The 22978-nt window shown below is 39.9% G+C and overlaps 1 protein-coding gene across 9 annotated transcripts in view; it reads right to left on the reverse strand.

Moving 5' to 3' along the window:
- Window positions 1–22978, reverse strand: part of cadm1b (cell adhesion molecule 1b) — a 146226-nt gene that overhangs the window by 37422 nt on the left and 85826 nt on the right. For 7 of the 9 annotated variants that reach the window (XM_038692591.1, XM_038692589.1, XM_038692596.1 and 4 more), the window contains exons 2-4: window positions 12593–12613; window positions 7623–7769; window positions 2324–2476 (exon numbers count right to left, since the gene is read on the reverse strand). In XM_038692591.1, coding sequence (XP_038548519.1) covers window positions 2324–2476; window positions 7623–7769; window positions 12593–12613 — 321 coding nt within the window. The remainder of the gene's footprint in view (window positions 1–2323; window positions 2477–7622; window positions 7770–12592; window positions 12614–22978) is intronic. The other 2 variants (XM_038692590.1, XM_038692593.1) reach the window with 1 other exon arrangement.

Consider the following 22978-nt stretch of genomic DNA (forward strand, 5'->3'; position numbering starts at 1 on the left):
GAAAAGCTACGTACATATTTCTGTAAGAACAGGTGCTGTTCTGATCAACTGCATGAATCTGAAATGTAATTTTCTATGTAACTGGATTCTAGCCACAGCCAGCTAGCTAGCTAGCTAACATACAGGCAGTAACCTAGAGAGGGAAAGAGCTGAGGGAGGCAGCTAAGGAGCTAACTTTGAAAAGCTGGATTCAGACTTCCAGCAGGTAAGGCATTATGATAGAAATGGTAGAAAACCATTTCCAACATAATTTATTTAATGAGAAGTATAGGCGTATTGTCTCAGAAGCATTTTTTAAAGTTGGAAGTAAGCTAATTACAATCTAAAAACAAATATTTAAATCAATGATAAATACACAGTATATCCGTGCATAGTATTGTGAAATAGTTTTAGTGCTTTTTTGTAGGGGGCTAACCCCAAAAGCTCCAGAGAGCATTTGAGAGTCTGGTCATCAAGTAAAATACTTGTAATAGCTACAGGGAAACATGGGTCTAAAATATGTTGTTGTAAAATTTTATGACATTTTGTCATTGTTCTGTATTTTAGTGCATTTTTTACATACAAAACTAGTCATAGCCTACTCCAGTCTAATTCCTGGGATTCACCAGGAAGCATTGAGTCAAGCCACTGTCAGCATAATTTGGGAATTTAAATGATTTTAATTGTTGAACTAGCAAAGTACTTGCTATCTTAAATAGTAGTTCTACCATGCCCAAGCAATTCTGAATGGAAAATGCTGTGGACAATGGTATTCTTAATTCTGATTCTATTAATTAAATTTAAGATGAAGCGCAGCCACAAGGCTCCAGACCAACGAGTGAGGTAGAGCATGCTGAGCATCAGGAGACACATCAGACAGGTACATATGTGGGTGTTAATGGCAGAGTGTGAGAGAGTTACTATAAAGGGTCATAACAGTAAGAATGGGATAAAAGGAAAGATAGATGCTGTGGACAATGCAGCATCAAAACACGAACGCTTTGTTAAAGTGCTATAGAAATACAATGGAATTGGTTTGAAAACAAAGATGGCATTTTCTCAGACACTGTCTTTATATTATTATCTCTGTAAATTTCCTAGACAGAAATGTTTGTTATAGAGTCCAGACATTCCGTGGTATTCATTCATGGATATATGAGTATATTAAATTTCCAATGGCTTAAATTAGCAAAATCTACTCTTAAATTTTTTGTTAATGTACGCAATATCAACTCATAATCATCTTTCAAAAATTTATGTTTGAAGGTTGAATATGGTATTTTTCTCAAAGTCTGAATGCTTTACATACTGTAGCTTCTGCTGTCTGTAACAACAATTTAATGTAGGACCACTGTGCCATGGAGAAATGATGTGACCATCAGTTGATAGATGACTCAAAATGCAAAATCATATTTTTGTTTAAACTAGTTACAAGAAGCCAGGTTAGTGCAACAGCCCCTTCAAAAGTTCTGTGCATGTCCCTAATTCCAGCTAATTTGGCAGCATAATTTAATGTATGACGTAACTGTGAGCTAACAACTGTGAAGCTGTACTTAGGTACAGCGGTGCTTTGAGCTAAATCCTAATGTCAGCATGCTAACATGCAACTTAAAGAGCAATTTAAAATGCCATGAGTTGTGCATTAGTTATGCATTACCTTATTATAAAGTGTTACCTAAAAGTCTATGCCAATTTTATATAAGTATATGTCATTATATCCTATTAATCATCATACATCCTATTAAATGGGTTTACACAAAATAGGATAAGGCACAGTTGTCCCTTGTCCCTTGCACTAGTCATCACAGCAAACTTGCTAAACTCCAGTTACTTGAAAGTCAGTGGGGTGTTTATTTCAAGGACTCTTCAATGCAGCCCTTGGTTCAGAAATACTGCAGCTAGGTTTCAATTGTACAACTAGAGTAATTACTTTAAAGTGCTTTTAATTCCTTTCAATCCCCCAGGATGTCTGCATGTATAATAAAGCTTAACTAGAGTAATTTCACTCCAAAGCGTCAAAGTGTGGCACAGCTGACTCTCAATAGGGAATCGTTTGGAGCAGCCAAGTCAACATTCACCGGGATTCACAGAGTCAACACAGCTGCCAAAACCAACGTGGTCTGAGCCATCAGTTTCAGCATCTGCTCCTTTTCGTTACGCTGTTGAGCACCGCGAGAGCAAATTCGCTGACATTTTGTTTCAGTTGCTTAAGATAATAGGTTCAAAGATTACTGTTATTTCATATTCACTATCTACAATGGAGCAAAATACAATAAAAGCATGTGTGCGTGTGAGGATGGGTGTGATATATGTGTGAGGTTCACACATGCATCCTCACACCTACCCAGGACAGTGATGTCTGCGTAGGCTTCCTGAGGAGGATCTGTGTAGAGCTGGCACACATAGCGTCCCTCATCGGAGAGTGACACATTGGACAGAGACACCCGCAGTTCGTTGTCAGAGAAATTCACCAGCTGGAACCGGCTGTCCTTCAGAGCTGTGGGGATATATGTGAGACAGAGACAGTGAGGATACAGAGTACAGGGACACAAACGTGAGACATGGAGTGAGAAGGAAGAAGGAGGTAGGGGAAAATTAGAACAGGAGAGGGGTAAGAATGAGTGAGGGGATGGAGGCAGACAAAGGAGAAACAAGGAGAAAATAAGACAGAGATGGGGAAGTGGGGGGGGGGCTGCCCTTTTGTGGGCTTTCTCCTTAATTGAGTAAAAGAAAAGTGAGTCTCAAAATGATTCATACAAGTTGATTTATAAAGTAGCTTTACAGTCCACAGAGCACTCGCAAAGACAGGAAAGTGTGAAGAGTGCTCATGAGGACTCCTAACAAGCTAGGAACTCTTAAAATGGGCTGCTGCTGGTCATGGATGAATGCATCAAACTCACATATTCCAGAAAAGGGAGAGGCATTCAAACATACATAATGAATTAAATCACAGTGCAGAGGTAGAGAGGGTTGGCGGCCTGAAACTCTAAATCAAAAGTAGCCAGGAATCTGTAAACTAATGCTGGTATAGATTGGCTGAATTTTCTCTTAATGCCGTCAAACTAGGTTAGCCATCTCCCTCAAAGTTTTTACTCTGCTTTTCATTTGGGTCAGCCTTCATCCCTGAGCACTCTTTTACATAAACAGCTTTGGTTGATTTGATTGGGAGCCCTTTTGATGTTTTGACCTGCCTTCTTTATCAAGTCCTCTCTGCATCTGCCAAGCTAACGAACTCTATTCAGCCACTGTTTAAAGCACGGGGAGTTTGTTATTCCCTTCAGGCTTTACACTTAGCATCATGATCATTATCCAAGGTCTCGGGGCAGTGTCAACATGAAACCTCATCCTCAGATATAATTTGAGAGCTCTTTGGAAGTCTCTTCTCAAAGGGAAACAATGACACTGATGCACTTTGAGAGTCGAAGCACCTGCTAGGGAGGGAAACCCTTCACTTCTGAGACGCTGAATGTAGTTTATACGAGGCAGTTTCATAACTGGCAGACTGCTTACATAAGAGAGGGTGCACAGTATCTAGTATTTATTAGTCAGTGTTTAGGTAGATTTTCACCAAAACATGTCTACATATTAGGGTGGCAACTCACTATTATTTTCATTAGTGATTAATCAGATGATTGTTTCCTCAATTAATCATTTGCTCTATAAAATAGCAGAAAATAGAGAAAAAGTCCATCACAGATTCTTGTGATGTTAGACAAACAGTCCAAAAGTCACAGATAGTCAGTCTCATAGTACAGTGGTTCTCAAAAAGGGGTCCAGGGGGTCCCCAGAAAAAAAGGGGAATAATTCATTTTTATTATAATCCATCCATAAGTAACACAATGACAGAATGTATGACGAGTTGGTCATTAAGTTTCATACACTTTCTGTAGTAAAACATCTAAATGCAAAAATCCTATTAGATGGGGGACCCTGGGATAAAATCTTATCAAATGGGACTCTGTGGTCTAATTTGTGTCAGTATAGAGGTCCTTGATGTGAAAAAGTTTGAGAACCACTGTCATAGAAGACCAACAAAAAAATATTCACATTCAAGAGGCTGAAGCCAGTTAGTCTTTTAGTAGTTGTTGCTTTAAAAACAAGGTAAAATTATCTTTAATTAATTTTCTCTAAGTAGCTGATTAATCTACAATCAACTAGATGTTTCAGCTCATTTTGTGCTCTCTCCCTGCTTGAAGTAAAATTAGAAATGATGCAGTCATGTGACTTATATAATCATTGTTTTGATTTTTGGCCCCCAAATGTACTGTTTTGGTTCCCTCAGAAGTTGGTGGAGACCAAAAAGCTACAAGAGAGTGAATATTGGACTTGCATTCAACAGATGCCATGAAGATAACTCCATTAACGCTGCTGGATGTGTATAGGTAACGACTTAGTCTAAAAGGCGAGTCAGTATCTTGTTCTGCTGCCTCTCTAAACTGTGTTCGTGCAGGGTTAACTTAGTTCCCATATAGTTGGACAGAGAAGTTAAAACTTGTCACTATGGGAATCTGTTGTAACCAAGAAAACTGACATATGCAGCTGCAACGCTGATTTTTACTTTGTTCATGAAGGAACTTTTTAGGGTCAACTTTTAAGGGCCCTGAAATGGTTTCCTTGCTTTTCTTACTAGTTTGAGGTGGGCAGGGAGGTGGGCAAGTTAAAAAATGTACATGGAAATAGCACCAATCTCAATTTAGGAACATTTCAATCAAAATGTGTTGACAGTTGTGCGTTTGTTGCTTATTATACAGGGCCGGTGTCAATCAAATCAGCTCAAACAACACCTACACAGTCCTATTAAGTATATATAAATAATATCCATTTACAGACTTGGTTTGAAGTTGCTTATTAAGTCTTAACTTTTAATGTAATAGAGAAATACTTAAGATTTTAAACCAGGTTTTCAGGGGCTTCTTAACCTACAGGGAGTACTATCTGATGCTAAAAGGAAAGTCTTTTGGCAGAGGATTTCTTTAAACATTAAACCTTTGTAACACAAAGTCAGACAACTCCTGAGAAAAGATTCAGTGTATAAATAATGGTGTTATATTGCATCACCATAGAGGTCCACCTTTGCTGATAAAAGCTCATTTTCCCATTTCAGATGAAATTGCATGTCATTTTGCATATATCTAGCAGAATAAATGGCTCATTCCAACAACCCTCGCTCAGCCTCTATACCTATGACATAATTCATCTTTATTTGCTGCAATAGAAATGTGTTTATTTGGCCTTCACAGGCACTGTAAAGCTGTTATCATTGTAGTATTTGTGTGCGTTTGTGTTTCTGTGGCTGCCACTTCACTTGTAGCTGCTGTTCCTCTTGTAGCTTTTCGTGTTTCTCTATGTCGCTGTTGTTTACTTCGTTGTATACAAAGATCTGCCACTGTGTCGAGCGGCCCCGTTGACAGGTAACAATGCCACTGGCTGAGGGGGGTCCCCACAGAACCAGCAGTCCTTTAGGAACAGAGCCTGAAATAGCACTGCCATTGGGTACAGTGAGTTCACCAGACCCCATTACAAGTAACACAAACACTCAGCAGCAGCCATATTACGCATTATCTACCTGTCATAAATCTGACATATATGTAGATTTAAGGTCAGAAAAATACATTTTTAAAGGCTCTTGTGAAGCATCTTAATAAAGAAAGAAGTGGAAAAGGTCTTTACCTCGTGGAAAGATTTCCTCAACAGTATAAATCTATTACTAAATATGTTTGAGATGTAGAGCACAACATGACCTATACTTTATATAAATCCATTCTTTGCCATATTCTCAGGCAGCTTCGGGTATTTTGTACAAATATGACTAAGATGTGTACTCAAACTCCCTTGATGATCTTGGCAAGTGAGAAAATGGAAAACGTCCCGCTACCTAGACTTGTGAAATAACAGCTGGGATGCAATATAGACTGAATGAGGGGTGTTTCTCGTTCACCTTGAATCTTGGCTCAGATCCCAGATACAAACAAGTAAAAAAGCAGACAAAAACTCTACTCCGAAGTAGAAGTGGCCCATATGCTCATGCATAATCATAATGTTCAATATCCTAATCTAAGAGATTATCGTAAAATCGAACAGTGACAAGGACACAGAGGTATTCCCATTATGGTAGTACTGTGTATTATCTCATATTAATCTTGCCGCATTCAGAGCTTAATGACTTGTGTAAAAGAGCCAAAAAGTCAAGGACAGATGAAATCACGTTTGCATAGAAAACCTAACCTAAAGCTAGAGCTGATCTTTGTACTGATATCTGATGAAAAATTCCTTTAGCACGGGATGCCCTGAAATGTGAAATTGACACAAAAACACACCTTTAAAAACACGACTGTGCAACACAATCTCACAAATTTAGTCTCTGAAATGGAGACTAGATATTGTAGACACACAGATGTGAGGAAGATGCTTTTTTACCACTTTACAAATTTTAAAGAGCAAATACAGTCAGGCCACTGTGCCATAACTCCCATGTGCTTTGGGTAAGGATTGGATTTGATTTAAATTATTTGAATAAATTGTGGGGAAAGGCTGTGTTTGGTAAGTAAATCTTAATGTCAGCTAAAAATTAAAACTTACAGTGAAAGAAAATTCCCATTATAATTATTGTTGCATTTTTACATAGTATACATACATATAAGGACTGACACATTTTATTATTTTCATGGGAAAACAATAAATATTCAAAATGCAAACATCACTTTATATTTAAAATTGTAAAAGCATAACAGACCATGCATTGTGCTCCAGTGGTCTGTTTGCTGTAATGTTAGCTTGTCACTGACAATCACGTTTTACTGAGTAAAATGGGTGAATGAGAGACAAATTGTAAAGCTCCGTGGATAAAGGTGCTATATAAATGCATCCATTTAAATCAACAGAACACAGTCACACCAGATTGTGCCTGGCAAATGTATTAACGTGCTATGGCAAAAAGCAGTTGTGAAAAAAATGTGTGATTGCAAGTAAACTGCGGGAGATAGCGTGGCTAGCGGGTTAACAACACTGTTGTTATATATATATATATATAGTTTATTGAATTTTTATTTATTTTATATATTATCATATTTTACAATAAGCCTACATTTAATTATCTGTTAAGTTCTGTGTGTGAGCAAGAAGGGACTCCAAACCTTATTCCAATATACAACCCTGTGTTGTATCATGATAAATAAACTACCTTGATACAAGCCCTAATGCCTGTATGCCCTATAGTATATATAGGTTTAATGATAAAATGGCTCCGCAAGGTCAAATGGTTTGGTTAATATAATCTGAACTTTCATTGTCTCTTTAATATCTCATTCATTCCAGATTCATGTGTCCCCGTATCTTCAGTGAAATTAAAGATATCATGGGACTAATATGAACAATGGTCCGGACTATAAAATGATCATGACTATAAAAACAGGAATTTAAAACAGAATTGTCCTTTAAAGTCATGGTGGAAATAGCAGAAATAAAAAAAATGAAGTAGTTAGTATTAAGGCAAATGCTTTTCTTTTTTATACAAGTAATCCTTTTGTGGTGGGAAAATTTCTCTCCATTTTTGTGAAGGAACCAATGTGTTTGCATATTTCATGCTTACTTCACAAGATTTCTGGAGAGACGGTTAAAATTGTGTCCAGGGCACCAGCACTTACGTCTAACATCTTTGAAGTAGATGGTCTGTCTGTTTGGGTTGAGCAGCTGGATGACAGAGTCGTCGTTGTTCTTCACTCTGCAGCTGATGGTGGCCATTTCCCCCTCGATCACAGACACATTGTCAGTTGCCAAGTTCTGACCTTCGACTTCACAAAAACAACCAAAAAAACAACAACAGATGGGAAAAATTTATTTCAGAAGGGAGACAAGCATTTCTATCTGGATATTTACAGCCTCAAATATTTAGATTTCTTACACCAGGAGCTGCATGTGAACACATGCACAGTGTAAAGATACATGAATAGGCTGCGTAGATTCTCTGTTTGCACCCATGTCTAATCCTTTTAATATAAGAGCCATGTGCAATGTTTGTCACTATTGATCTACCCGAGCTCAGAGTGGGCCCTGTGAGTCAGTGCCAGATGGGCTGTAAGCTCTGCTGCCCACGAAGGTAGGGAGAGATGAGAGGGTAGGAAGAAAAAGAGACAAAGAAAGAGTGTAAGAAAGTGGCAAGTAGTAGACATGGGCAGGGTGGAGGAGGAAGAGAGGGGGAGTTAAACTGAGAAAGAGACAACAGAGAGAGAGACGAGCTGGGCTGGATGCTGTTTATGGTTGAGCTTTAACAGAGCCCTCCATCTGAGGATCCATGTGATCAGTGTGTGCTCCGTGTGCTCAGCTGTTCTGTTCTGTATCTCTAGGAATAAAAGTGCTGTAAGCATCTGAGTCACTCTCTGTACACTGGCATTGTTGCCACAGACAGGCCCTGGACCTTGTCATCGTAACTTACACCTTACACCAAAACCCCCACGCAAAAAGCCTGGCTTTGTTTCCCCCCGTATTCCAAGGGAAAGAGGAAGAGAATCAAAAGTCACCTTGTGCTATATTTATCTGGCAGGAGCCAAAGAAGCGTAAGGAGAATGGAGAACACGTTTTAATGCCTCACATTCATACCATGGAGGAACAGCACTCTCAGCCACGGCCCCAAGAAAACATCAAAAGCACATTTGCATGCCCGAGTTGTCAGACACCTCTATTGCATTCTGACATTTACAAAGTGGAGGGGAAAAAAACACCTGCATTTCCAGATAGTGATAATGGGAATAGACAGCCAAACTAACATGATTCAAAATGAACTCTGTGAATGCAGCAAGCAATAAGAAATTAACCTCCTGTGGAGAAAAGCTCCTCAGACCTGTCTGATGCAATGAACTACCCATTTCATTCCACTCTGCTGCCAGGGATCACGTTCAGGACAAAAGGAAGCTAATAGGTAATAACAGACACAGATTATGCCCAAAAAGTACACAATGCAGCCCATTAAAGGTGTGTAGTTAATCCATGATGTATATTTACTACTTGTTAGTGTGTATTGATATAATTTAATATTAAATTGTGAAAAAGGACATACCCATAGACGTGAACCAAATTAAATAGTACACGTGATAGTTTTAGGTTCAGTCCACCTAACAGCCAACAGGGGAAGAGGATAGGCCAACAGTGAATGAGTATATGGATGAGGGAGTATATAGATAAATGGAGATGTTATCAATCAATTTTTTATGTTAACAATGTTGTTACAGAGGAGTGGGCTGGTGGTGCATCTTGTTAAGTGTTATGATACTATAACACACATATTAGGCCTTTTATGACCTTGCCTCCTCGCTGGAAACACTCAAATTCTCTCTCAAAGTGTTGTTGGTCATGTTAGTTGCAACAGTAAACAGAACACAGGGAGCGGAGATCAAGTAAGCAATGGACTTCTAACTTCTGACAAAACTATTGCCAGACAAGAACTTTCTTCTTGTTCTCTACAATATATGTGCATGGCATTTACAGTCCAGGCAAGGTTAGGGAAAATTTAAATTATGACATATTACCTTTGATTAATACAATAGTTCAACATTTTTTGCAGAGAGTTAGACGAAAAGACCACTACCAACATCATATATTTCTGTTAAATATAAGGGTACAGCCAGTAGCCACCTGGATAAGGTGGAAGTAATTCTCGGTCGGTTCTGATGATCTGATTTAGGTCAAGATCAGTATCCTGTTCTTGTGGGCTTTACAGGGACTGATGAAGAAAGATAAACATACACATACAGACAGCACTAAATTATTGATGCACAAATAGCCAATAATATGCTCTAACAATAGGCTTTAAAGTCGTATAATTATAATTCAGATTTTTTACCGAATGATATAATTTCAGGTAGCAACATGGCAACCTGATTAGCGAATGAAGTAAGGAGTAGAGCAGAGTGAGGAAATAGTTACCTCCTTGCAACATAAGTTGTTTACCATCTAAAATACAATTAAAAGTAAAGTGCGAAATAATCAAATCAAATCAAAATAATCTTCATGTGGAGAGCTGAAATGTGTTAAGTTTGTAATGATATCAAGTGTGCTGAAGCTCCTCTGCATATGTAGTAAGTGCTGCAGAAGATGAGGCGAAAGCAATGTGAAGTGTTTTGATGTCTATTTTATTTCATCACTGTAAAAGTAATATATTTGGCAGGCAAAACAGCAATATAGAGCAGCCTCAAAGCAAGGTTATTCTGCTCCCAATCTGTTGGACTGAGAGAAAGGGGATGCAATAGATAAATTCTCCATAAGGTTTAGCAGCCCCAAGCAAGGTTGGTCCCCCTCCAATATCCTGGCCTAGGCTCATCTCCAATTCAAAACACACATAAATAACGTCGCTGTGATTAGCAATCCCATCAAAGTGAAAACAGGCCACTTTGTGGAACATGGAGGGTTTTTGCAATTGGAGTAAACATTTTCAATTGCCTCGGCATCCTGGTCATGATTGGGTGCAAATGAGGAGAGGCAGTCATTAATTCTGGGTGGTGGGTGGGGATGGAGGGGGAGTGGGCAGAGGCATGGCACAGATGACTGGCTGATAAATTCACACTCATTCCAGCAGCTGTCTGGAAGAGTAAAGTGCCTGTATCTCTACACATGGCTGCCCTCCTGTTCCTGCATCACAACATACTGAATGAAACAGTCAGAGGGAAATACAGACCTTCAAAAGTCTGCGCGCTCTCTGAGGGGATGTACAATCTGGCATCAAGTGTCTGGCATGGACGCTCAGCTCATCAGCAGCATTTTCAAAATTCAAAACAGCACCTACCCCTACCAATTTTAGCAAAAGTTGACGAAATCAGGAAATATTAGCGGACCGGCTCCTCCAACAGAAGTTCGGAGACAGGCACCTTTGAATCAAGTTGCTCTCTCTTTGAACTTTTCTGTCTTGTTTTCACATCAAAAGACATGAAAGGGGTAGCAAAGAGCAGGACAGCCAGCCCCCAATTCCTCTCCCTTGAGTCACTACTGTCTGCAGCAGTCGTGTACTTTCAAGGAACAACCAGGACTATAGACAGTCATTAACAATAAAAGTTTCTCCCTCTCCTCCTCTGATGCTGCCTTTTCACTGCTGTGTGTCTTTATCCTGCTCAGTCATTAAACACTGATCCTCATGATGAAATGCTGTTTTAAGGATGTTCACATGTAAGAAGCCTTCTGTCTCAGGCTATAATTAGTGCACTGCCATTTTCTCCCAGACCCTTAGTATGAGAAGGTTTCAAAAATTTCATACCCACTAATTTGACCATTTTTTTTCCTTCCAAAGACAAGCGCTCTTAGAACCTAACCATTTGTATAATGATGCTACAACATGACTTGAAAATAAGGGCATTACAAACATTTACAACTGCATTATTACCAACAGAAAGGATAAACACCAGCCAAAGGGATTTTCACAACCCAAAATGGCCTGAATTATACTTGCTCTACAGTATAAAACAAAGGTAAATAGTTTATTAACCATTAATGAAGCACAAGTTACAACTTATAAAGCGTTTTAAAAGGTATCTGCCTACTCAACACAGTTAACTGCTCTCTTTTAAATGTTTTACTTTAGGAGAACCATGTTTCCAGCTCACAATTGTCAGCTTTAGAGGAAAGTACCTGACAAATCTTTAATGTTATAATGTAAAACTATTTTAGGGAAGTGCTTAAAAGTGTTCTCAGACCTTACAATGTTTAAGTCATTTGGATTTAGCATCTGGGAAAGAAAAGATGTGCATGTGTTTTCAACATTTATCATTTATTACAATGTGATACTAATAGTTGAAATGTGTTTATTCTTTTTTTTCCCTCCAAAATTTTGCTTTAATACCAGCCACAACAAGAGAATTTATTTCAGTAATTCAAAGTAACCTCACACCTTGTTAGAAAGGAAATAACACAAAGAACTGAAGGGTTAGTACACCTCTGCTAGTGAGATGTCAATGTTTTGCTAGACATCAGAGAAAGGAGGAGACAGCCGCACACACACAACTCATGTACCTGAAGAAGACAATATATAAATGCTGTTTGAAAATAGTGTATACAGGTTTCTTACTGACGTGAATAACTTTTAGCCATGTGTGTTTATTGATAATTTGCAAATGTTAAAATGCTAACACGCTAAACTAAAATGGAAAACATGGTAAACATTATACCTGCTCAACATAAGCATATTCGCATTGTCATTGTGAGCATGTTAGCATGCTGATGTTAGCATTTAAAGCACAGCTGTGAATATGGCTGTAGTCTTGTTTTGTTTTATTTATAAGAGATAGATATAACCAAATAAAATTGGTGCACCTCCTATTATCGCAAAACTTTAAAAAAAAAAAAAAAAAGTAATTTACAACAGACCAACCAAGTGGTCTGAAAATGAAATGGAAATCTGCCGTTGCATGTGGCGAAATATTGATTTGAGGATTAAAAATGCTTTTAAAAAAGTGTGGATTGGCGTTGTGAGTGTGTGGCTTGCTTCTCCTTCCTGAAAAGAAAACACCAGCATAACCAACCATTCATGTAAATATGCACAGATGAACAGACTGCTATGGACAGCCAATCAACAGACACAGACAGAAGCAAAGCACTTCCAAATGAACAGCAGGTAGCAAAAAAGAAAGAGTACCTGTCACGGTTTCAGCAGCTCCTGTTGCAGCGCAGGCGAGAACGGGAGCAGAGGAGAAGAAAACAGACAGGTTGTGAGCAGACAGGATGCAAGCAGAGAGCCATATTCCACTGGTAACAAAAAAATATTCATAAATCCTAAATAGGGGTGTTGAAATTCATTAAATTCAAGCTCCATATGCTATTTGTGTAATTTTCCACCAATTAAGAAAAATATAAAAGGCATTATAATGACTCATTTCTAAAATCCAATCATTCTTTTTTTCCACAGGTGTCCTGAACATAATAAGCCATTTTTCTCTCTTCATCCATTTCTCCCGAGTGTTACATTAATATGGAAGAACAGAGGGAGTATGCGGACTTAGTTTTTCTTGCCCCTCGTGTCCCTGATTGAGATTCCAGCCAGCCCTGCTCTGGTGCAGCCACTGCCTGGAGACGCTCCCTTAGGACCCGCAGTGTATCCTGGAGAGGAGAGCACCCATTCGGAACGGTGCCCACCCAAACTGGCATCTCACAGGGCATGGGAGACTGGCGTGTTCCCAAGTCCCCACAGCAGTGCTCAGGGCCTGCACCCTCGGGAGGGCTTCCATCATTCATTGTCTGCTATTCATAAACAAACACCCACCCCTACCCATTCTCCCACTCTCCCAATTCACACACCCCGTTCCCTGCCCTCTGCTGCACATTCAAATCTACATTTTTATATTTCACATGCCATCTTTTATAATATTGACATTTCACACAGACGTTGGAGCTTCTTAACTCTGAGCAATGCGAGCTTCAGTGCCGAGCATACCGTATGGTGAAGTGACTGCTTGTCTCACTTGTCATTGCTGGCATAATAAGGGTGTAAGGTATGACACATGTCCTTGTTATACTCCTTTGTGCATTTTCAATGTGTCAGCAGTTCCCTCGGGACAAAAAAGTGTGACAAATCACACGCGATGGGAAACAAATTTTGAACATTGTCCAGGAGTCTGCTACAATATCTCACTCTGTGTTTTAAAACTTCAAGTGTCAGTCAAAAGTTTATCTTTATTATGTGATAATTCAACGTAACGCGGCTTCTGGGGAAATTCTGCATCAGCTGAAAGTGATATGAACAAAAGGAGACCTGCGGTTGATAGCCTCAGACTCAAGCTTGAATGAACACACCGTATGTGTCCCAGTCCAACCAGCCCTCAGGACAGCCCATAATGAGGCTTTTGAGCTGTTTAATTGCCAGGTAATTATAATGTTGTAGCAACATTATGTAAATGACTCATTATCATCTTGTACGTGTAGTATATCTGCCCTCATTTTGTTACTTTGTCAAGAATGTAACCCAGAAAAAATGGATCACCATAACACCGGGGCATCGCAGTGTTAAATCTTGTCAACAGAGACCTATTTCTAAACAGAGAGACTTGTGATACAGTGTGGTGACACCTTCCCTAACCCTTCAGTATGATCAACTTCCTGCTGGTGGCCTCTGAAAGGGCTATAAATAGCATTGTGGTGTGTCTGCCGTGCTCCCCTTCTCTCCTCCGTACCTGCAGCACATTAGGTAGAAGTTATGAGGTGCCAGCTCGCCTGTGATTAGATGTCATGGCTGTCGCTCTGCTTAGACAGTGCTGATAGACAGATTTCTGGGGAAATGCGTGTGATGGCATTCGTGTGAGTGCAGCCGTTGCACCAATCTGTCAATCACGCGGGATGAGAGCAGGCAGCCCAACCGTCCTCCAAATATTGTCTGTCCTTGTCTCCTCGCCTCTTCTCCTTTTCATCCAAATCTCATCCTCCTGTTCCGCACAACGAGCAGCTTTATGTTCAGAAACAGAAAAATGGAACATATCCCACTTTCCCACCTACAATGATGCTTCATTTCCTGCTGGGGGAAAAATGCCCGTTGTGAACATTTGAAAGGGTGGATTCTTGGATTGCATTATGTTTTCTATACGGAGGGAGGCTCAAAGTGTTCTGGTGTTCATGGCATCTGCATTCAACCCATTGCCACCATAATGAATCCATAATAATCTGCACTATTTTTTAGTCACTGAGGCAAACTAAAGTCTCGGGAGAATGGATGTCTGTGTGGTAAGAGTGGCACATAGCCTCTCTCTCTCTATCGCTGCTGCTCAGTAAAAGCAGTGGGGTAACACTAATGAGGCAACATTTCTTCTCAGAACAAGTGTGATGCCTTTGAATTAATGTTCTTTCTTTCAGGTAAAACATTTCCTTGCTTATTTATGCTCATGATCTGCAGCGTGTTGCATGTCAACCTAGTGTGTGATCGTACTGCATAAGAGGACACAGCGGAGTTGGATGCTGGAACTTTGTGTAGTTCCCAATCGAGATCCACATTGGTTACCTTTGTGTGTGTGTGCCCGTGTGTGTGTGGAGAGAAGCTGTCTGACTGTGTGTAGCCCACTGTGTTTTCATTTAATTAGAAGGATCAGAGGTGGGCTTCAAACTTTTTCTCTTCAAGGAAATCGGATGGAGAAGCGAGCTCCTGCAGAGTGGATCCAATAAACACAGGCGACTTTTGAGGTCAGGATTTTCAGAAAAGAAACCGTTCAAAGAGTTTCAGCTGTCCTCGCAAAAAACTGTGTCTGATACCTACAGATTTAAAGGCCCTTTAATTTGCATATGTGAACTAGTATTTGACAACACCATCCCAACTCTACTTGCCATTACTTTCGGGAGCTTTCAACGATATCACACAGTGGCATATCAACTCATCTTCATGTCAGCTAATCCCAGTCGGAAATCCATACACAAAAAGAAAATGAATCGACCACAATTCTGGACAAACAAACAAAAATGCCAAACAATACTGGTTCCAGCTTCTAAAATATGAATCTTTTTTGCATTTCTTAGTCTCATAGAATAGTAAACTTAATGCCTTTGAGTCTTGGGCTGTTTGTTGCACAAAACAAGTAAATGGTTTAAGTTGGACCTAAGAAAATTGTGTCAGACATTTTTTGCTATTTTTGTATAGACCTAACAAATAAGTATATATTAATTTAAGAACAAATCTTATCGTCAGATTAAACTGGAATGGCCTGCTGTAGCCTTACTCTATACGCTGATGACGGGCGCATCATACAGTTGAAAGCTAGTAAGAGGACATTGAGTTGGGATTTCTTAAATTTATCCCAATATGGACGAGAAGTCCTAAGCGTGATATTGAGCTTGCATGTCAACACATCCATCTCCATGACAACTGAGCAAACTCCATTCACCAATGAAGACTGCATGATTAAATTGATACTCTGGAAAAAAATCTTTCTAAGGATAGCTATGATCTTCATTGCTTATTATTGGAGGCTTTAACTGTAACAGACCGTGCATTTATACAACCACGCTTTTCTGGTTACACTGTAAAAATGTGTGCATTCTTAAAAAAACGCACTAATTTAGTCACATTTCATTTTACACACTCGTCCCTCTTCTTTTATTATCAGCTCTTAGGTACAGCTTAATCCAGACAGTGAAATATCAGAATATGCTCACCTGTAAACACTACTAGGTATATTCAGATTAATTCTCCCCAGAGTCAACTGAAACATATTAATCAGGTGGGCTTACAGGAGGTGCAGAGCATGTTCCTGCTCGCTAAACTGTGATAAAAAGGAGATTTTGAAAATATCCCCACAGAGGTAGTTAATTGCTTGCTGTTAATGGGATATGCTTTGTAAATGTCCAATCTATGGCCTGAATGTTTGCTTTGTACTCATGGAAAGCCAGGAGGACATGTGTAGCTGAAGACAGCTTTTTACTCTGAGAGATTAAGGGATAATCCTTCAGAAATGCTGGCAGATAAAAAGCAGATATATTGAATTTGGTGCCCTGGCTCCTCTTAGTAAAGTGCTATGGGCATCTGCTACTGCACATAAATATCAATAGATGAATGAATATAAATAAAAGGCTAAAATTAAGACATTTCAGCATCAGACAAACAAAAAATGGTAGTGTACGTGACTGGGTCCTATCACTCAAAGCACACGTGAAAATGTTTCTGCAGCTGACAAAAAAAAAGAAGATGCAAACAGCAACCAGCCACTTTAATGACAACTCAGGTAGTGTTCGGCTCGCGCAGTCCTGTCAAGAAGAAGAGAGCGCTAACACATTTCTGACTGCTGTAGATGCCAGACTGCTGTTCCACACAGCCTCACATGACAGACACAGAGCTCTCCCTGTTACAGAAATAAAACGGCATCAAAAGGCAAAAAAATTATAATTAAATTAAAAAAGGTAGCAGCTGCTTAAAATCAAAAGTTAATTTGACATAATAAAACAAGACTATTCTACTAAGAAGGATGTCTCAAATCAACAGAATATGAGGCAGGAAGAGGATTATAGAAACACACTATTAAGTCATGCTGATAGTGAAAAATGCAGTAACTTCAGAGGTCTATAAATCACCAAGTAACTGCATTCGCTGGGAGGTACGATGATTTCCTTTTTTCCTACTGGGCACAATCATTCACTCTGTTATGTTAACAAGACTGGTTGACTGAGCATGGACTTAAGTGCAGCAGCGGCAGTGTGTTGTGCGCCCGAAAACCATGCAGCAGAGAGAGATCCCCGCTTAAAGCCGAGGCAAAACTTAACCTCTGGCAAAGTGACACATCACATCTCATTCACATTGTCTATTTTGGGTGACGCTGCATCTTTTTGTGTTTTCCTCCTCAAAGGCAACAGGCACTGCGGAGCCAGAGCCTCTTTTCAGCCCTGGTCTCAGTTTTTTTTTTTTTTTTTTTAAAGAAAGTTGCGGCAGGAGTACTGCGTTTCTTACCACAGGAAAGAAACTGAAGCTCTGATTCAACACGCAGCCCTGCCCGGATCAAAACAGACGCAGAACAATACGAATCAAAGGCTCCAAAGAGTCTTGAGGGAGGAATTTTTGCTATTCTGGAGATGCTATAATGCCTCACCTATAGTATGGTCTCTTGCCAGGAAAACCAACATAAGCAGTGTTATACAGAAGCAATGATATGTGTGTGTGTGTGTGTGTGTGTGTGTGTTTGTGTGCTTTCTAGACTGTCAGCTGGCATATCTGCTTACTCACTATGAATGTGCGTACATATGCACATGTGTTTCTGTGGGGATGTGTGTGTGCGCGTGAGGGGTAATTAGGACATTAGGAGAAGCTTTTGACAGGCCTGTCATCGCTACAGCCTGCCCAATGGAAAAGAGGTGGTCAGAGGTGTAAGTGGGGGTCCGGCAGGGTCAGGAGACAGATGCTGCACCACCACTCACTGTCTGGAAGCTCTCAGAGAATATTAAACCACCGGAGTCTCGGCCAAGACGCTCCCTCATTTATGAAATACATAAAGCTGTTTCACAAGGAGGTAGCGACTAATTTATTCCACTGTTATAAAAGTGCTATTGTTTATTTTATCTTGAAACATAAGAACATAAACATAAAATAAGACTAAAATAAATGGCAATGGCATTGAGGTAATTGAGGTTATTTTGTGAATCGGTAAAAACGCAGTAGTTGTCATTTTATACTCACACTTTTTTTTCTCATGATGATAAATCATTGTGGTCTCCAGCAGAGTTAGGCTCTATTATTACAATATGAGATATAATAAATACATCCCCAAAGGCTGATGACCTTGGCAATGACATACAATTAATTGTATAGATGGATTATTATCATCACAACAATAACATGGCTCCTTTTCTGCTCCACTCTCCCTAACACCTGTGCCCGTTCTCTGGCTGCCTCGGCTCATATACTCATAATCACATCTATCAGCCCAAAACGTTAACTGCATCCGGGGACGCTAAACACGTCCATTTGTTTGCAGTTGTAATGTCTTTTGTGCGCCTCAATCAGGCACCTGTCAGACACACACCTGCTACCTCCGCACTAAGAGAAAAGGCAGAGGGGAGGCCTTTTGTTTCCTCACAGAGTTTATAATCAGCACGTTGTTTCCAATCTTCTTCCACCATTTTTCAATTTCCCATTTCCCTTTTCTCAGTCAAATCACTGCTATCAATCAGGTGCATGTTTGAGAGAGCAAGAGAGAGAGAGAGTGTGTGTGTGTGAGAAAGAGGGGGAAGTTCCTTGATGGAACCATCTCCAGCCCTAGGCCTCATTAGTCAGAGACTGCAGGAGGAAATGTGTGTGTGGATGTGAGTGGCTGACGCATGTGTGTGTGTGTGTGTGTGATAAAAATGAATACTGGTAGAGTGTGTCTGTCAATATGAGGCCATTTAACATTCCCCGTTCCTCCCGAATGATGCACAGCAGACATTATGCCCTCTATTTGAGTTCCTCTAAATGGATACTCAACCCAGTCAGTTCTATTATATTTTGCCCTTTCCCTCCACTGTGCTTACTGATATCATAGCAGAAGATGACCTATAACGTCTCAAAACAATTTCTGTGAAGCCATGACAACATCTTCTCCATATCAGCATGCCGTGCTGTGAAACATCTCAGAAATGAATGCAGTTGACTGATGTGGCAGTCAGTAGGAATCAAACCATTAACAGCTGCATAGGCACAAGCTCTATTGATCTCACGTGAGGAGCTTGCAGTGCTTCGACATGAAGAGAATCAACTTACACTCTTTGATAGGCTGTTTCACTGAACACACCGACTGTTACAATAGAAATAGCACAAAGTCCTCTGTTAACATTCATGAAGCACAAATTAGGCAACAAATGCAAACAGTGAATAAAGGATGAGCAAACACGAGTCCAGATTATTGCCAACGTGGCAATATGCTCGATGCTTTACTGAGTGTATTGATTATAAAAGAGATCTATTTGAAGTGGCCGCACAAAATGGCAACTATAGTAAATTCACAATGGCAGGGTAATATACGGCTCCACTGCTTTCATTTATTCACAGCTTGACATTTCCTCCCTTCCACAGAGTGTGCTCTAACTGTGTGCCAATGGCCACATCATTTAGACTGGACCTGCATGAATATTTAACATTAGTGCCTGGCTGGTAGCTCGAGAAAATGAATTATTTTTAGTGGGCTTTGCAGAGGCACCGTGGAAAACCCTCACTCCGGTGATGAATCGCTGGAGAGTTTATGTTGTATTAAGCAGGCAAAACAAATGGCTATCAATCATTTCAAGCTTTTCATGCTTGCCAGCTATGCATCCCTCCCCCCCTTTGAGAGATTCTGTTGGTTTTTCAGAGGGATCAGCTGCCAGCCTTGGGTGTGTAAAAAAGGGTCAGCCTTGAGTTCACTGGTGTTTGTTGACAATCCCTCTCTGGAAGACAAACTCAGGACGTGCTACAGTAGGCAACAGACAACAATCTTTGGTGGTGAAATCACTGATCCTACAAGTCCACCAACAGCTGATTTTGAGTTTGGTCACCAAAGACAAAAAGTGCAACATGTAACCATTCCTTTAACAAACATAAATTTCCATCGTGTTTTCTACATTGTTTCATTTGAGGTTTGACTGGCACTCGTTTGATGACACCTACTGGAAAATTAGTGTTACCAACAGTTCATCTTGACAAACCAACTCCTAATATTCACATAAAGGTAGTGGATGTAAGCAAGCATTTACTTACATTTCCTTTGGTTAAAATGCACTACATTTGGAAGGAAACCCAGCTACAATCTTCTCCTCTTTTGAGGTTTTCTGTTTCTGTTTCGTTTTATTTTGTACAGAAGTACTACGATTCATTAAACATTCATCGCTTCATGTAAAACGACTCAAAATCGTCACTGCACAGTGTGACACAGACTGAGACTAAGACATTATAATATCTGTCTCACACAGTGTGACATACAGTTGACTTGTAAAATTGTTATTGTCTGTATGTTCCATTAGCCACTGTAACAATAAACACTTTTGAGGCAACAGAGAAAAACAAAGGTCAAATACAAACTGCCAGTCATTAGCCTGGCACACTGAGCTTGGTTTTTAACTCTGGAAAACTTCCACTGAAAATGGAAGGAGCTCAACCAGATGCATGTCTAGCCAATGGTCAAACTACAGAGGGAAGAACTATCTAACCTCTTCAATCCCACTGTCCCACCAGCAGGACAGTCAATACAAAGTCAAACGTCAAACAGCCAAACATTGTTCATCCCCAAAAACACTTAATTTAAAATTCTAGTGAAAAATCCCAAAGTTTACAAAGATACAAAATATGTCAGGCTGTATTTTGAGGAAATGTGCAGAAAAAAATGATGCACAAGATATGTAGAATATTTCCATTTCACGGAGTGTAAACAACATATAGCTTCAATGAAGAGTTGAAACAAGCTGATACATAATATGTATGTATGATACTGTCAGACAGGGTGGATTTAGGATATTTTATCAATCTTAAGAAAACTGGATGTAGGTGTTGTAAGGCGAAGCATTTGAACAAGTGTTATATAGAGTATGTATGTTTTTGCATTAACATACGCGTAGAAATAAGCGTGTTCCTGCATCTGCATGATCTCTGTTCGAGGTTTATGAGAAATGTGAATTTTCTTTCTTCCATATAACAGCCATCATGTTTTTCAGCATAGATCAATACCTACCATTCAATAGTACATTTGTCCAATCGGGTTTTGGGCAAGGGTTAAGGTTGATGTTTGAGTGATTTAAAATAAAGTCTGTATCAAGAAAAGGCCTATTGAGTCTTGCAGAAAAACTACCAAGGCCGGTGGTACAAAGGTGTGAATCTTGCAAATAAATAGAATCTCCTGCACAAATGAAAACGCAAAAAAACTCTTCTGCTCCTGCAAATTTAAGAGGCCTAAGAGATCAAACCTAAGAATGCATAAAGTAGTAGTTGTTATAGATGATTAAATCAGCTCTTCATGCTTCCCCTACCTGCATTGAGTAGTTTTATTTGATTGGCTATGTAATTACCTTAACATTGGTTAATTGCTGGTTAATTCACCTCTCATAGCAATCACACAACCCTCTAGTCTGCCAATCAGTAATTTAAAATATAATCATGTCTAAATTCAGGCAGCTAAAATACACACATGCACATAGGTGAGTGCCCAAAAACGCCAGCGTGACACCACAGAGTTTACAGATTCTCGGATTACTTGACAGTTTCATTAAGACACATTACTGTGACCCTGAAGTTTTAATCTTCCAGATAAAGTGAAGCTGTTTTTTCACCCATCCTCAAGGATGCACTTCATTTCCAATAACATACAGCCTGAGATGAGATTTGGCCACTCTCAAATACAATCTGAATTGCTTCAATTGATTAAACAGAAACTGGCGGGCCGAACAGAGCAGAGCAGAGCAGAGCAGAGTACAAACCTGTCCACACAACTACTAGCAACTGTGGACACAAGATTGAGGGTAAGATATCTGTGAGTGGCCTGGCACCTGAGTCAGAGTGATAATCCTGCTTACTCTGGGATAGAGGAAGGGTCAGATTGGAGACAGACTGGGCGGCTTTGCCTGTGTTTCCCCTTCAGGTTAATATTTTATGGATGTGCGATACAGTTCAGATGACATGTCAGTTTGAAATGACTGAGAGTCGGTGTGCAGGCAGCATGAGCTCAGCAATTTATTAGAATGGAGGGAGTGCGGCATGGGGGAGAGTGAGGTTGAATCTGAGAAATGTGTTAGTAGCTGTTAATGTGAGGATTCTCAAAATGAAAGTTAGTGCTTATACGTGTATGTATGCATGATGTGTGTGAGATGAGTGAGTGCTATCTGCAACCCGAGTCCATGAAAAAGAAGAGGCACCGGCAGTACAGATGTATCTCTCTCGGAGCCCAACATGAAACACATGAAACGGCCTCTTTGATCATTACCTACCTGTCAGTCTGCCCTCCACAGGGACCGCCTGTTACGACTGCTGATGTGCCGCACTGACAGGCCAGAAACACACATGCAAACTTAAATACATCACAGAGAAAAAAAAGCAGCACCGCTATGAGTCTGACTGGTGTCGGCATTCAAAATTGTCCCCGAGGAGGTATAACCATGACGACCAACAGTGTGGGCAAAGCACAGGTTTATTATTCTATATTTGGATTCCAATTAGCCTCAGTGACTTGCAGGGGTCCACATTCGTACCAATGGACAATTTAGTCTCCACTCCCTGATTGTATGTTTGTTGAATGTGGGAGGAAATAAGCAGAAACCCGTGTGATCAAAGGGAGAACATGGTGAGTCAAAGGCAAACAAGCTTTTCCAAATTCATGTGTTTGACTTACTGCATCTACAGTACAACATTTGGATAGGGTCAGCATTGGGACGTGAACGCCAGCCTTTGCTTCTGTGAGAAACTTAACCACTGTGCCACCCAGTCTATGGACTTACCCATGTTACTGTGTTTATCTAAAATGAAGTGTCCTTTCCTCTGAATTTAACTGTTAAGTTGAAATTTTTAGAATGGATTTTGAAATATTTGGTGTTGATTGCATTTTCTCTCCTTTCCTAAACAGCT

Source organism: Micropterus salmoides, unplaced genomic scaffold (assembly GCF_014851395.1).
Source record: "Micropterus salmoides isolate LMB-PRFRI ecotype aquatic unplaced genomic scaffold, ASM1485139v1 Ms_hic_scaffold_3, whole genome shotgun sequence".
Classification (NCBI taxonomy): domain Eukaryota; kingdom Metazoa; phylum Chordata; class Actinopteri; order Centrarchiformes; family Centrarchidae; genus Micropterus; species Micropterus salmoides.